At 41.6% G+C, this 16,400-nt stretch overlaps 2 protein-coding genes across 4 annotated transcripts in view; one reads left to right on the top strand and one right to left on the bottom strand.

Annotated features, from left to right (window-relative positions):
* Positions 1-5,769, top strand: lpar2a (lysophosphatidic acid receptor 2a). The gene is made up of 4 exons (XM_041956224.1): positions 1-143; positions 1,054-1,806; positions 2,363-2,625; positions 3,151-5,769. Exons 2-4 carry the CDS (start codon positions 1,056-1,058, stop codon positions 3,247-3,249), a joined length of 1,113 nt encoding a protein of 370 aa, XP_041812158.1. The 5' UTR covers positions 1-143; positions 1,054-1,055; the 3' UTR covers positions 3,250-5,769.
* pbx4 (pre-B-cell leukemia transcription factor 4) overlaps positions 3,503-16,400 on the bottom strand; it is a 27,904-nt gene continuing 15,006 nt past the window's right edge. For 2 of the 3 annotated variants that reach the window (XM_041956222.1, XM_041956221.1), the window contains 6 exons: positions 12,909-13,153; positions 12,070-12,260; positions 11,778-11,913; positions 11,323-11,479; positions 8,133-8,219; positions 3,503-7,091 (listed from right to left, as the gene is read on the bottom strand). In XM_041956222.1, coding sequence (XP_041812156.1) covers positions 8,176-8,219; positions 11,323-11,479; positions 11,778-11,913; positions 12,070-12,260; positions 12,909-13,153 — 773 coding nt within the window. In that variant the 3' untranslated portion in view covers positions 3,503-7,091; positions 8,133-8,175. Of the gene's footprint in view, positions 7,092-8,132; positions 8,220-9,192; positions 9,297-9,406; positions 9,410-11,322; positions 11,480-11,777; positions 11,914-12,069; positions 12,261-12,908; positions 13,154-16,400 lie in introns of all 3 variants that reach the window. The other variant, XM_041956223.1, reaches the window with a different exon arrangement.

Raw genomic sequence — 16,400 nt, forward strand, 5'->3', positions numbered from 1 at the left:
GAGGCGTCGGCTTGAGTCTGTGCCGCCGCATGGACCGACAGAAGTGAGAGCAGCTCCGAGACCTTGTGGTTCATCAAATGGCTGCTAAGCAACTCTGGTTTCATACCGGGCCTGTCTGGATGGAGGAAACCCTAAAAACAGCGGTATGTTTCAAATAATGAATGATAACAATAACGTTTCTTCTGTAGAAAGTCTAGACGAAAATACCCTCAGCCTGGTAGTTTCTGTTTGTCAGATGAGATAGGCCTGTATCTAGTATCAGTAGCACACTGCAAGTTGAAACACCTCACATCAACTGACATGCTTTACAGTTTGATGGGTATGTCTTATTTCAGGAGTGTTTTGAAGAGTGAACTTCTGTTTAATTGTTTAATTGTGATTTTTATGTCTGCTTAGCAAATATTACTTGACATAATGATTTCCCCTTTTAAATCTGAGGGGTTGCTGTTTTATTTTTGTTGGGGCTTTGGACTGCTGGTTGGACAAATGAGCAATTTGAAGATGTCACCTTTTGGTCTGTGGGAAACTATTTTCTGACCTTTTTATAGATAAAACAATTCAAAAAGAGGTAATTCACCTATGCACTTTAAAACATCCCTGGCATCATGCTAATATTTGCTGTGACACCTACACTTCAAAATAAGTATGTATAAGTAAGTAAATAAGTATGTAGTCTGATGTTATTCACTCTCTGCTGTTGGTGATTATCTGTGTCCTGTCATGTGTAGACAGTCAGTGTCCTGACTCACAAAATCCACACTTCAGTATAATAATGTAGGGTCACAATTGAATCTATTTTCAATACAGCCAATTTGAGAGCATGAGACTAAGCCTGAAATTACTATTTTCAGGTTGTTATAGCATTCAGTTTGTACAAAAAGTATAATATTTGAGATAAGGTGATGAAACAGTTCTTGTGACTTTCTTACACATGTTGAATACTGAATATGTACTGCAAGGAAAGCCTTATATTGAATTTTTGTACATTACCAGATGTTGCACCTCTTGTAGACAGCAGGTACACATCTTTAAATGTCTGTTTTGTGTCTGCAGTAATGGCCACAGAGAGCAGCCTGTGGAATGCCTGTGACTACAGCCACAATGTCACTTTCTTCTACAACTGGGTGGGTAAGAAGATCAGTGAGGCGTGGACGCCGCGGGACTTTGTGGTGATTGGATTGGGCTTGACGGTATGTCTCATCGTAGTCCTGGCCAACCTGATGGTGATGGTGGCCATCTTCATGAACCACCGCTTCCACTGCCCTATCTACTATCTCCTGGGCAACATGGCTGCAGCAGACCTCTTTGCTGGTATCGCCTATGCCAACCTGATGTTGAACACGGGCCCCTGGACCAGCACGCTTTCCAAGGAGCAGTGGTACATCCGTGGGGCTTTGATCGACATCAGCCTGACAGCCTCGGTGGCCAACCTGCTGGCTGTCGCCGTGGAGCGCCACCAGACGATCATCACCATGCAGCTACACAGCAAGATGACCAAGCGGCGTGTGGTGTTGCTGATAGTCTGCATCTGGGCCGTGAGCATCATCATGGGCCTGGTGCCCTCTACGATTTGGAACTGTGAGTGTGATCTGGATGATTGCTCCACTGTTGCGCCCCTATACAGCCGCCGCTTTCTGATCTTCTGGGCAGTTCTCAACCTGCTCACTTTTTTTATCATGGTGGCCATGTACACTCGCATCTTGAGCTATGTGAGATACCAGAGCGGTTATGCATCTCAGCACACGTCAGAGATGCGGCATAGCCAGACTGTTGTCAACCTGATGAAAACTATCTCCATGGTTCTGGGTGAGTAGTTGTTTGTGTGCTGCCCCCCACTGTTGGATGTTAGTTGTGGGTCAAATGTTTTTGTTTTTGTTTTTTTGTAAGGTTTGGTTTTTATATTAACCACAAAATGAACAGTCTAGCTCCATTTTCTTGTGTGGACACACATCTGCACTGTATGTACGAAATGTTAGGGCCGTCTTTTTGTTGATCTATGATGCCTTCTACCTCCCACTTCCCCCACAAACCAGTTTTACAGCTCTAGCCTTGTTTGTCAGACTTTGTATGATTACGATGGTACTTCCAGTTAAAAGGTTGTGAGGAATGTTCAGTGTAATTGAAATCGAAAGCGCATTTCCTCATCATAATCCATTTCACGGTTGCTCAGGTGACTCATCTCCTGGAGGTAAATGTTCTAGCATGCAGTTAACCTTAATATTAAGCAATCAAGTTACAAATGTTACGCAACATTACTGCACGTTTGGAGGACTAGTGTCATGGTACATTGCTGCGTTTGTGAAACTTTTTATTTTACTCGTCGACTATTTTCTGCCCTCTTTACCAAACCATATCTCTGCAGGCGCCTTCGTAATCTGCTGGACGCCCGGCCTCGTGACTCTCTTACTGGACGGGCTGTTGGGTAAAGACAGCCAAGCCAACGCCTATGAGAAGTTCTGTTTGGTGATAGCGGAGTGCAACTCCCTGGTCAATCCTATCATCTATTCCCTGCGGGACGACGAGATGCGGAGGACATTCAAGTCGATCCTGTGCTGCCTGTGTCGAAGAAGTGTTGACCAACAGAGGGAGCTGTCACTTCTTGAGATTGCCTCACCGCTGCCAGAGGTACAGATTTGTATGGTTGATACAGAGGGTTGTTGACAAGGCAGGACAAAGTAAAACACGTGAAGTGTCAACTTTACACCCTCAAAGCACTTAAAAACAGGCAATATTCCATTTAGATCCATAACTGGGAAATACATTAATGAGACAAGGGCAGTATTCTGATTATTGCTCTCCCACAACTGACAAGTTATTGGTTTCTCACATTCTCTCTGTGAGTCATGTAGGTTTTCACTTACCACACCAATGCACATGCTGCTTTCTAATCTAACATATCAGGTACCTGGTACCTGGTACGGGAGGGAATTTTGGAAATTCCCTCTCTTAATGTCTTTGTTTCTTTTAATCTTGGGAGTCAAGGCTACTTTTCTCGTAAAAGCGGCTGAAGGGAAAACAGTGCATTAAATACATGTTCAATTGGGAAAGTCATTATTATAAAATCGGATTTGTAGGTGAACTGTCTGAATTTCAAGGATATTCAAGACTTTATGCCCCATCACCAAACTGTAAATTATGTTTTGTCAACAGGAAACTCATGGCTGTGTCCAGAAGTCAGAAGATCAGCCTGTCAGTGTGGAAACAAACAATAAAATAAGACAGTTGGATGGCTGCAAGTCTACGATTTAAAGAATAAAATCCCAACTTTCACAGACATCTAATCAGCACTAATTGCTTTAAAGTCTTTGGTGTTTCTGCTGGACTTCTACCAAACTACCTCTCAACTATGTTTGCATTTGAGAATTGGAATTAAAGAAAAAACAAAAACCATAAGGATGCATCTGTTGAAAAGCTGAAAGGGCTTTTATCAATGTTGGACATTTCTCAGGTTAGCGTGTTCCTCAGTCTCAGTGAGGCTGACAGATTCACATATTAATCATCAGATGGTGCAATCTCTCCTTTTATTACACTTGACTATCACAAGAGCATTTGTGACAAATTATAAAATGAAACACTCCTAAAGTCTGAAATCAAATACTGAAAAATCACACTAAATCATTTTATTAATTTTCTAATAAGAACACTACAATTTGTCATATTCTTCCTTTTTGTTTTACTCTTTCTAGAACAATTCTAAAGTTGAGGTATAAAAGGAGTTCATACAGACTCACAAGTCTGAAAACAGTGGGGGTTATATACAAGAGAAATGGAAAGACAGAGGTAGAGAGAGGGGTAAATACACGGGAAAGAGGGGAGATACAAATATGCTAATAAAAACAAAGAAATCAAAAAGGTTTAAGGAGCCATTTGGTGCTGTGGAAGTCATTTAGTCACTTGCAGAATCCAAACAAGATTTAAACACAGTCCAGAGTAAAACATAAAATTAAGTTCTGTGCTGGAGATCTGTTACAAAAATACAGGTGACTACACAATCTCGCTGAAGTGTTGAGGCCTGAATGTTTTCGCTGCACTCGTTTTTTTAGGTGAGTTGAGTTTTGCATGTCAGGAGCAAAGTGTCGACCATCTGCTTTAATGTGAAGGTCTGCCACTTTTCCTGCCCGTCGTTCTGGTTCAGAGTATCACAAGAATTAACCATTTTACAATAAGTTGCCATTTCGTAGTAAGTCCAAACTTCCTCAAACAAAGTTCAGTATCAGCTTCCTCTCAGCTGATGCAAATATACTGCTTTCTCACAACTTGAATACATTTGAGTTTCCACAAAACGGGCAACATCTGCACCTTTACATTTAGATGCATGGTCTGATTGGAATCTCCAAGAGTTTGAACAAATGTCCAGCAACTATTACAATTTTTCAAAACTCTATTAGGGATTTCATGAAATAATTTAAGCTGATTTTTAAAAAAACAACATTTAAAGGTGTGGAAAGTAAGGAAACTAAAGGGGAATCACATGGGAAGAGGGTCCATAAATCTATCGGGCAAAATGCACCAAATAATGTCCACTGGAGAGCCTCAATTGATACAATTATCTTTCCACAGCACCAAACGCTACAGCTGTAAACCCTACATCGTCTCCCGGTTATGTAACAAAAGACCTAAATAATATTCAAAGTTGATACAGAGTTAACGTGAATCCTGTGACACAAAGGCCAAATAAAACTGGCATCTCAACCAAACAAAGTTTATAAAAGGAAAAAGAAAAATACTGAAACATTACACAAACTGTACAGTGACATCCATTACAACAGGTAGAAAAAGGGGGAGGATGATAATTTGGTGTGGCGATAACGTTATTCATAAGATACTGTCGTATGAACTGCGATGAGTAACAAAACAAGTAATTAGATGTGGGATATCACATGTGACCAGCTTATAAGCTCAAGTTTTGTTCTGTAACATGGTTCAACAAAGTCGTGACTGACACTTAAATCTTCATAAGGCTTTACCTTACTATCAAAATGCTTTGTTATTCACATAACAGTTAATGTATAAAATAGTTCCAAAAAATTAAAATCCCCAAAAACATTGCAGGTTTGTCTTAAACACGAGTTAAGAGTTTTACTACACCCAGTGCTGCCTCTTTTTTTGGTAACAGAGGAGAGAGAGAAGCCCTTGCCCAATTGGCCACTGAACTGAAAACAAAATAGCTGTGGTTTAATCAGAAGGTATTAAAACATGGGTAAAAGGGATAGCATACCTTCAATGCTCACAATCAAAATACAGGTGTGATATGACGGTCCTCACTCCACCCACCCTCCCATGACGCCCCACAACAAAAACCCCAAAAGTCAAATCAACTTGAGGCATGACAACACCACACAGAGAGACACAGATACAAATATAATTCCCTCCTCTCCTCGAACTGAAAAGGTGGCTGTGCACCAACTTTAGAGAGACACAGAGTAGCATTATTACATTGCTGAATGTGGTATTTTTGGTTTTGGTACAACAGAAGGTTGTAGTGTGTTGCCTCAGGCTCACAAGCTTAAATGTTTCAAGATGGGGAGGTGATCTCAGTTGAACCCCACCTGGTGTGTCATTGGCTGGTGGGAGCACCCAGTCTCTATAATGCTTACAAAGGTCAGAGGGCACCAGCCAGTTTGACTAAGACATCCCAAGAACACTGTACACACGCCCACACAGAGACACACACATCATTGCAATACATGATGCACTTTTTCCTTTTTGGTCTGACTGTAATAATTATACCCTTTATTTTTTTGTTAATAAAAACGAAGCTAAAAACTCGGAAGGTTAAATGAAAACAATAATATCACGCCTAGAAGTCCTACATGCATGGAAGACAGTCACGTTTCTAAATTCATGTCACATTTGTCCCAATAACACATCAATGCCCCACAATCTTTCCACCCTTCTCCAAATGTCATTTAGATGCTTTATTGAGCTAATTTTTGGTGGTGGCTGGTGCATTCTTGGTGAAACAGCATTAGAAAATAGCCTACAATCAAATAAACTAGTGGACAGAAAGCAAGAAGTAAAGTCTACAAGCCATCTACCAACACCCTCTATTGGTTAGCAACAAAAAGGGCTATTAGTTACATCCACTCAACCAAAGATATTCTCCTCTCTCTGCCCTTTCCTCCTCTTCTCACCAGCCCTATTATCACCTGTCCTGTATGGTTTAGAACAACCCCTTAACTACCCTTTTACAGGTAGAGACACCCATAACGAGGATGCTAACTTTTGTGCTTGACACATCTTTTATGTCAGCTCACTGTGAAAACGACTGAAAAGTTGTGAGGTGTGTGTTATGGAAGGGAGGGTGCATGCACATCTGTGCATATCTCAAGTACTCACTTTGAAATCTCCAACAGAATGAAACATCAAGCTAGAAGGACTGGAAGATACAACAGTGTCTTGTGTTGAGTTGGCAGAGGGTGATCTCAGAGGAACAGGTGTGTTGACAACTACTGGGGCAGCACTTTGGTACGAGCAAGGTGAGCAGAGCTCCCTGGTGATCCGTATCAACAGTTTGGCTGTCAAATGCCAAGGCTTCAAGAGATACAGGCAATCACACACAGTTTTCCAAAGCAAAGGGTTGAGTGCAGAGGTCAACAGCACATGGACAAGCTGTGTGAGTACTGTGTGAAGTTAACGTGCATATACACATAATGTACAGACATCATGATCATCTACACGGCTGGGTCAGTGGTTTTCAAAAAGTCCTTGACAGTAAAGATGCTTTCTATCTGTCTCAGCATCAGCAAGCTCCAACCCTCTTTTATTCTGAGTTAAGGAGCTTCTAGCATTGAAGTGGAGCTCTGGGGCGGAGGGAGAATTCCTCCTTACTACTGTTCGGCTGTCCTGTGTTCCAGCACAGTGTGTGTTTATGAAATGCGAGTACAGCCTTGTGTGGCTGTCTAGTTGAGAGACAAGGGAATAGTGAAAAATGAGGACAGAGGATCGTAGTCGAAGCAGACCGCAGTGGGAATGAATTGATGGCAGGGAGAGCCACCGAATCAGTTGGAGGTGTCGGAGTGGACGCTGCCAGGAGGACCGGGAGGGGAGGTGACCGAGGGGGGGTTGGTGGTGTCCTGCCAGCTGTTAGCCTGCAAATAGTCAGGGAAGAGAGTTTTCTGCATGAAGAAGGAGTTTTGTATTCAGTAGTCTAAATCAGCTGTTTTTGTGCTTACTTGCCAAATGATGCAGCCTTAAGATAGCTCACTGGTTGCAGACAAAATGCTATTCAATCTCAGAACTACCTATCTGTTAAAACACGGTGGCAGCTGATTACATTCTTTGTGTTTTCATGCACTCAAGCAACCATGTTACTCAGAGAAGTCAGACACGCTGTTAATCTACATAAACTTGTATGTTGTAGCAAAGAGTAGAGAAACTGGCTTTCTCAAGGAGAAATCTGTCTGGGAAAATCTGTTTTTTCAAATTCCCTATACAGAGTACAGAAATCAGCCTACAGAAGAGAGCAGACTGTAACCTGGTTACTGTGCACATAATCACACTGATTTCTCAGCCTCAAGTAAGACATTCCTGAAATTAAATTTTCCTCTAAAATACTTTCCCAGCAAGAAGCAGCTATTGGTTTCTTGTCACATCCCAGAAAAAAAAACACTAATTTGGTGATTTTAAAAGTTAAAAACATCTCGATCTTAAGGTTAGAACAGGCCTAAATTTGTTTTAAAAGTTTTTTTCAAAGTGAACGTTTGAACATCTAGATTACACATAGCAGTTGTTCAACAGCATTTCAGTAACAATATGTCACTGTGCAGTTATAATCATTACAATGACAATGAAAAAAATGTCATTAATGAAAATGAACTACAATGTAAAAAAAAAGGTCACACTGTTGTTTAAACAATTGTTGTCACACACACACACACACACACACACACGTCAGTTTTATTTATACAGCCCAATATCACTAATCCGCCTAAAGGGGCTTTCCATCTATACAGCATACAATGCCCTAGATGGACATTTTCGGGGAAATGTCCAACTATGGCAGCAGTTCATTCACCTAAATTGATTTCAAGCAAACATCAGAGCAGAGCATATACTCGGCAGGTATCCCGACTAACTGCAAACATATTCATCAGCTACACCGTAAACAGGAGCTTTCAGTTGGTACTCACATCCAGGCGATGAGGGGTGTAGAGGCCACTACCCGACAGCTCCTCATAGCCGCCCGTCAGGTGTGTAGCACGGTGCAGGGTATCCACCTGTCAGAGACAAAACACACCCACAAATTTCAACACAAACCTCAGCATTTGAACAACTTAACAAATGTTTATGCTACCAGCTACTGTTTTTTTTAAAAACAACCACAGGCTGAACAAAGGAGTGATGGTGTCCACAAACCTCTACTGTATGCAGTATGACTGCTTTCCTGCTAGTGAACTCTCCAATGTAAATAACAGTTGCTTTTCAGCCAATGCGATCACTAAACATTGTGGCTCACCCATTAACTTCACAACTCTTCACAACCACTTCTGCTCAGACTTTCATGAAGGACTGTAACTGAAGCCACTTTTAATTAAATTCAAGACTATATAGCACTTGACAGCAGAAATCTGTGGATCCCTCCAGAACAACAAAACTGCACGTCTGTTAACAGACAACAATCACAAAGACAATTTGAGGAAATTGCTTCTTAGTCTACACAAGAGGTGAAGATATGGAGAGAAGGGATGGAGGAACGTGTGGAAGGGCAGAGAAATATGAAAACTAAATATGCAGAGGGCTGTTGAAGGGTTGGAGGTGCAGGACAACCTACAGGTAGAGAAACTGACCATTAATCAAAAGGCTTGCTGGTTCAATCCCCTAACAAAAAAATCCAACTATGTTGGCAACTACAAGAGTCTTGAGGGAGACCGTAGTGCCCCTCAAGTGGTCCAGGGGACCCTGTGTTCTCTTAAGAAATAATAAAACAAATTTAAATAGCCACAAACAAACTGACATTATTCCTGTTGAGTGAAATCATAAGCTCCTCAGGGCTCACTGTACAGAGCACAGAAGGGTCAGTTTGTGTGTTTGTGTCGGGGAAGGAGTTGACGGGGTCAAAGGTAAAGTCAGGACAGGATCTGAGGAGAGGTCGAGGTCGAAAGGAGCTAGGCTAAGGGTAGGTATCCAGGGATTTTGGGTGGCTGGGTTAACGGCATTGAGGTCAACTCTGCAGCTGTCCTCAGTGCGTACCTGCGGCTGTAGAGAGGGGGCGATGTTGAGACCCTCCCCGTTGAGCGTATGCAGGCCGAGGTAGGCGTCGCCTGTGTGAGACAAACTGTATGACCCCGGTGACCCTGCAGGCAATATATATAGCCAATATCCAATCAGCCCCACCACAGTGCCATGGGGTCCAAAGGTCACGACTGGTCATGGACACTGACTGAAAGAAGGAAATTCTAATAACCAGCTTCAGTATGGGGGTTAGTGTTCTCAGCCATTTTATTCTGAATAGATCATTTTACAGGCCTAAAAGCCTGGCTCTCCTAAAAAATAGAGTTCTGTGTAATTCCAACACGTACACATATGCATTTTACAGCTGGGGAAAAAAAAGTTAAACATAAATTTGGCTGAGCCGCCCTTCTGTGTGGATTATAGCTATTGTGGGCTACAATCGAGTGAGGGCAGATGGGGTGGGGCATTCTGACAGTAGTGGAGGACACGAGGCGCTTCACTTTGTGGATGTATATAGGCAACTGCTGCTCGGAAGGCCTGATAGTGACAGACAGCTACTTCCTGAATGCAGGTTCATTGCTCGTCTTTGTGGTCTGCTTTAACCACATTTGAATCACCCTCCACATTAGGAAATACTTGCTGGAAGCCTAAATACTTACTATAGTTTTGACTAACTCAAGACGTGGCTTGTGGTGTATAATTTTATGTCTTACACTACAAATCTACCCTTAAGTAAGATATCTAGATGAATTTTAGCATGGTAGTTGCAGTCATATTACATTCTTGTCACATATCTCACAGTAACAGTTTAAACTGTGAAATTTGGTGTGACAGATTGATGAAACATGCACAAAATAAACCGTAGATACAGATCATGATTTGAAGCAAACATGAATGAACCGTCAATGAGTGCACATATCTGCTCGTTCAGGGACTTGCGCTATACTCCCTTTTACTACCTTAACATTTTCCTGTTTTTCCTCATTCAAAGACTCTCTCACAGACAGTTTAATGTCCCCTTTGAGTTTAGTCATTCTGAGTTTCCAAAGTGCTCAAGACTTATTTTGATCACACTTGAGCCATATGAAGGGAACTGACTAAATGAATCAAGACATCTGAATCATCACTTACCTGGTCCATTCAGGTTCCTTAGCAAATTGGGGTTACCATAATATTACTATGTGCCGTGTGTTAAATAATTGGTTAAAAGTAAGATAATGTACTACATAGATGGAAGCAAAGATTGAGGTAACTCACAACTAAAGCTATTAAATGATTTGTAGAAAGAGGTGGGCAGAAAGCACTCAAAGCAGACATCAGATGAGTCCCTCCGAACCATGAGTATCACAAAAGTTGTAAACTATACTAATGTGTTTGAAACTTTGATATGTTAGAAAACACAAAACAGAGCACAAGATCAATGCCAATCTTGGCTGACAGACAACCAAAGACCACAGCTACCAACAGTGCACACTCCTCAGCGGTGTGGTCCTAACTGCCCTGCACAACACTTTTACATGATAGTAAACCAAAAGAGCAGCAGGGTTCAATGTGCAAAAAAAAAAAAAAAAAAAAAAAAAACATTAGCCACTTTTAAATCATAGGGATCAAATTTAGAAACAAATGTCTAGGAAACACAATATAATCCAATCCTTTCTTGTAAAATGAGTGTGATCAACTAGGCCACCCTAGAGGCGAAAAAACATAGTACTGCCCAACTTTACTGAATCTTTCATTTTCTTCTTTGTTAGATTGAGAATCCTTTATTTGATGCCATGGTTGATATACAAATCAGACTGAACATAAAAATAGGCAGTACCCTTGACAGCTCAGGATTGTCTCTAGGATTCTGATTATACTCAAGTATGTTCTATTCTGTGTTGGCCGAAGAAGAAAACTCTTTACCAGTGATTTCATGCAAAATAAATAGGATAATTTCACCTGACTCTGACACAGTGTGGCAGCTGGCTAAGAACACATTTGCAGTGTACAGTGTACTTTGAACAATCAAGTCAGCCCTTCATACATTAATAGTGTGATTCATTCTGATTCAGTTCTGTGTAAACATGAATGTGTATGAACAGGAACTGAAGCCTGTTAATGAGAAGTGGTGGGGCTTGTGGGTAGATGGGATGGAGCATGTTGTACCTGAGTTGGGCGTTGCAGGAGAGTTAGCCTGGCTAGCCTGCGCAGACACATTGGCAGCATCCACCGCTGTTTTAACTGCGTAGAGGTTCGCTTCCTCCTGGAACTTACCAATGTTCTTCTTGTAGCGTATTCTCTTGTTGCCAAACCAATTAGAGACCTGAGGGACAGATGGATATCAGAAATTCGAGCCAATGTTTCCATTACATGAATTTAGCTGCTGTAGCATCACTGTTGTAGCCCCGAGTCCAAAACATGTTAAAAAAGGAAAATTCACCTGTATTGTTATTCTTTGCGGTTTGATTTTTTTTTTCTTTTTTACATATGATAGCAGAAAAAAGTAGATAAAACCCTGTTAAAAAGATGCTATAAAGTTTATATGTTTGTGAAACTTTTTGTGAAGCTATAGTGTAGTTTTACTTAGAGAGTCCTGGATAATAGTGGTGTTAGCAATTCACCTGAGACACAGTGATCCCACACTTTTTGGCAAGTTCTTCCTTGGCTTCCTCACTAGGGTAAGGGTTAGACAGGTGGGAGTAGAAATACTCGTTCAGCACCTCTGTAGCTTGCTTGTTGAAGTTGCGCCTCTTACGTCTGACACACAGAGAGAAGAGATAATGACCAACATGCTTGGAATGTAAATGGCTGACACGTCAACATGCCTACATCACTTTAGCTCTCAAGAAAATAAGAAGGCATCTAACACACACACAGATGGTGACACCACCAGCTAGACACACTCAGACAGACCTGGCATCAAGGAAGCGTGAGCGCAGAATCATGACGGCCTCGCAGGTGCTCTGTTTGAGCTGCATCTGAATTGAGCTGAACTTGCGGTGGATGATGGCCACCATGCGCTCAATCTCCTTGGGAGAGATGGGCCGTGTGCGAGACTGCTCTCTCAGCAGGTTCATTACATGGTTGGTAAACTCACTGCAGGCCTTGACCAAGGAGAGAGAGAGAAAAAGGAGTTGAATGCTAAAGGAGAAAAAAAGGCACAGATTCTATCCAGTGCCATCACATACCAATTATGAGTTACAAAATGTATTATTGTAAATATTAATTTACATACTTCATACTAGTACTCTTTATCCACCCCTGTTATTTAATATATTCAAATTTAAGTTAAGCACATTGTGAAGGACTGCACTAGAATGCACCATGAGGAAGAGCCCAGATTTTCATTCCAGCTATCCTACAGCAGATGATTTTACAGATTAGGGACTGACTGGTTTTAGGTCACATGGTATAGCTTTTGTTTGAACGACACCTGCAGCCTCTCAGCTGCCTGAATCATGTGGCTGCCAATCCCTGTACAACTTTTTATTGTAAACAGCATTACTGCACTTGATAGTAGTAACTAAAATACCACCAAACTTGGAACTGAAGTTATCAGTCCTGAAGTGTTGGGTCACATTCGAACAGTACAACATCTTACTGTATGTTTCCTTTTATTTACCACAGGATGACCATTACCAGACTGAATCTTTCTCACTCTATCTGCCTGACCTAAATGTATTATATGATATCATGTTAATATAGGTTGATGACAGTATATGTTCAAGCATTTAGGTCTGCTCTGCACACACCTGCTCGTACTTCTCCAGCTCAGAGTGATAAATCTGGCGGATCTGGGCAAGCTTGGCTCTGTAATCAGAGTGTTCGATGCTGCTGTCGGTAGGCGAGCCCCCTGCTGCTGCTGCAGCTGCAGCGGCTGCAGCAGATCCTCCACCCTTCTCTGGTCCCGACACGCCCTCTGCTAGCAGCATGTTGTCCAACCGCATGATCTGGGGATCTGGGGGGTCCTCCTCCTGCACACCTCGTATACTCAGCACTGGACATGAGAAGACAGAAAGTATTCGAGTTAGGAAGGCAAGGTTAGCATTTGCCTAACCTAAAAAGAACTGGTTTTGCTATAGTCTGCCTGAGCCCAAACACATTTCTAGGGCTGGGAAAACCTGTTAGTTAAAGTTTTTGATATCTGACAGACCACACATTTCCTTTCAAGGAGAAGGGTAATACTGTGGAGGTGCATAGGAAGACGCTTTATCACTGCTAAAATTCAAAGAAGTGCACTCCTGTCAAAACCCAGTCAAGTTTCTCCCCTGAGTCATTGCTATGAGCGCCTGGCTGAATTCTCAATGAGCCTGAACTTCCTCTAAATCAACAGCAGAGGGCAGTGTGGTCCCTCTGTGGCAGGCTGCCAGAGATAAGGGCATGAGGCATGGGACCAGTAATGGGAGTGCATGTGCTGTCACTATGAGCCCCAGTGGCCATAAGTATAGTTATCAGTTGCTGCTCCCCACCACTGCATTATACCAGGACCTCTGTCAGCCTGCAGCCACGCTCTCATCTCTCTCTCCCTCTTTCACACATACACACACACTCCCTTAAAGACACCACTCTGTTACTGAAAAGTTTTAAGTACAGACAACCCAGACAACCATCTTTTCTTCAGAGCCTGAAGCTTTTAACACTTAACTAAATTTTCTTTGCCCCTTTTGCTTCTCAATCATTCAACTTCAGAAAGTAAGAGAAGAAACTTGGTATCACAATGCATGTGATGTCTTCAACACATTCTTTTCCAATAGTTCCATTTATTTTGTAAATCAAAATAAGGAGATTAAACTGCAAAATATCACAGCTCGAAAGATTAGTTGATTAATCCAATCATCCAATTGACAGATAATCAAACAGCAACTATTTTGATAATTGATTTCATTGATTCCCTCTATATTTCAATTGAAAATGCCAAACATGCCTACTTTTTTGATCTGATTTCTGTCACCACAAAGTGAATATATTTAATTTTTATTTTCTTTTAGAAACTAAATAAATAATCAATTTTATTCATAAAAAAAAATGTGCAAAGCGATTGATAATCAAATGAATCATTAGTTGCATCGCTACAACACATGTCCACTTGCAGGGAAGAAAAACAATGTTGCTAAGATTATATCGCTAAGCCAAGTTTGTGGAGTAAGATAAATAAATATTGTAGTATATATGCATTACGAAATTAAGGAAGTTATTTATGGAATGTTTGTACACAAATGTCAGACCAGTGCAAAAATGTTCACATGTGCCATAACTGTAGAATATTAATTAATTATCAGTAATATTTCCACATATGTTGACATTTGTAATTGGAGACGATATGAAGGAGGTAAATGCCAATTTAAAGAGCGTTTAAATTGGCTTTTACCTCCAGACAGGATTCTAAAGGAGACAGACGCTAACAATATGGATGACAAGATTAATCCTAGTGGAAACTGGGTTAGGAGCTTGTCCTCTTTAAGGATTACGTTAGTTAGTCATCATCAAAGGTTAAGGGGTGCACGAACTCACTCATTCAGTGCTTCTTTTGTTATCACAACTTTAACAAACTTGTGACTCTTTATGCTGATGTCAAAGTTATCCCGTAGAGAGTCAGGCTGAAAAACAAGTTTGCAGCCAGACAGAGCTAACAAATGAGTGCAGCTGTACTGTAGAGCTAACAGATGTGAAAGAAATGACGACAAAAACAGTTTTGCTGGAAGTTTCCAAGTGCTATGGATTAGATGAGTTTTTGCGTTTTCAAACTTCATTTGATAAATGAGTCTGCTCTACCATTTAAGGCCTCTCATAGCAAGCGTCCAACTTTCACCCCCCCCCCTTTTTTTTTTTTTTTTCTTGTTCCTTCTTGCCTTTTTCTTTCCCTCTGCTTAGGTCTCTTCTCTCTCCAAGGCACATTCCTGCTCTGCTGCTCCCCCATCTAAGGGCTCAGGAATGCAGCAGACCCAGCCGCCTGAACTAATGACCCTGATTCGCCCATCTTTTTCCCTCCTCTTCTGCTTTCCTTTCAGTCATTCACTAACAATCTCTGCGCTTCCTAGCCAGAGAGCCTATAGTTAATTTATTGACCAGAAGGACCAGAAGTATTTGTTTTGTACCTGTTGAATCTACATGATTATTTGGATAGTTGGCCTAGGCTCTGATGGCAATTTAAGTTTGTGTGTACTGATAAACATTTAAGCCACCCCACCGCAAACATCTCTGATTGTATATAGACCTGTGTGTGGTTGTTCTTCACTGTCCATTCACATACAACTGACCTACGATGAAGAGGGCAACTGTGGCTCTTGAAGCTTCTCACCTATCCCCCCTCCTTTATGCCCCCACTCCTCATTATGGCACCCAGCTGTAGCCTAATGCCCCTACATTCCCCTAATTACTCCAATTAAGCTGTGATTACCCACAATTGCACTCATGCACAGTCTAGTGGCCTAGTAGTATTATAGCAGCTGCTGAGATGAGTTAAGATACTGCACAGAAAAGAGCAATGTGACACAGGCACATGAAGTCAAATGAAGTCTAAAAGTCTACCACTTACAAACAAACCAGGAGACCCCAAAAACACAAATAACGATTAAAAAAACCTACAGGTCTGAGAGATGGCTGGCTGGTTTTCTCAAAAATCTAAGCAGTGCTTCCTTTTGATCAACTGGCTCCCGACATCACGGCTGGTCTGGTTCTATTACTGAGAGACTAAAACTCAGAGTGCTGTAAGTAATGATACTTAAATTCCCTTTTTTTCTTTTTTTTTTAAATAGGAAGACAGCTTAAGGCCCACAGCCTGCTTTCAGAGCTCTTAGAAATCACACTATTATGCACACGATACCACCCTAGCTGGGCTGTGTGGCATTGAGAGACGGAGCGAGCAACACATACTATGAAATATTCAGGGTATCCAGCTGGGCTTTCACTGCATACATAATCATTCTCATTTCTGCACAGCCAATGTGAAAACGGTGTGCTGTGCAGACATAACACACAATATATGAAGTGGTGCTGGTAAGGGTGAATAACCTAACCAATAGTGTAGTGCTGTACATTAACTGTAATGCCTTCCACACATAGGGATAGATAAGACTTAAACGCAGTCAGTATATCATTGCTCAGCTCACAACACAAGCTTTATCCTTGTCTGTCTTTTCCCTCGCTAGCATCCCCTTTTTCACTCTGTCTCCCCCCAACACACATCCCCTCCCCCCTCTCCCTTTCAGCGCACCCCCACCCACCTCCCCTAGTGCCCCCCTCCC

Source organism: Chelmon rostratus, chromosome 17, assembly GCF_017976325.1.
Source record: "Chelmon rostratus isolate fCheRos1 chromosome 17, fCheRos1.pri, whole genome shotgun sequence".
Lineage (NCBI taxonomy): Eukaryota > Metazoa > Chordata > Actinopteri > Chaetodontiformes > Chaetodontidae > Chelmon > Chelmon rostratus.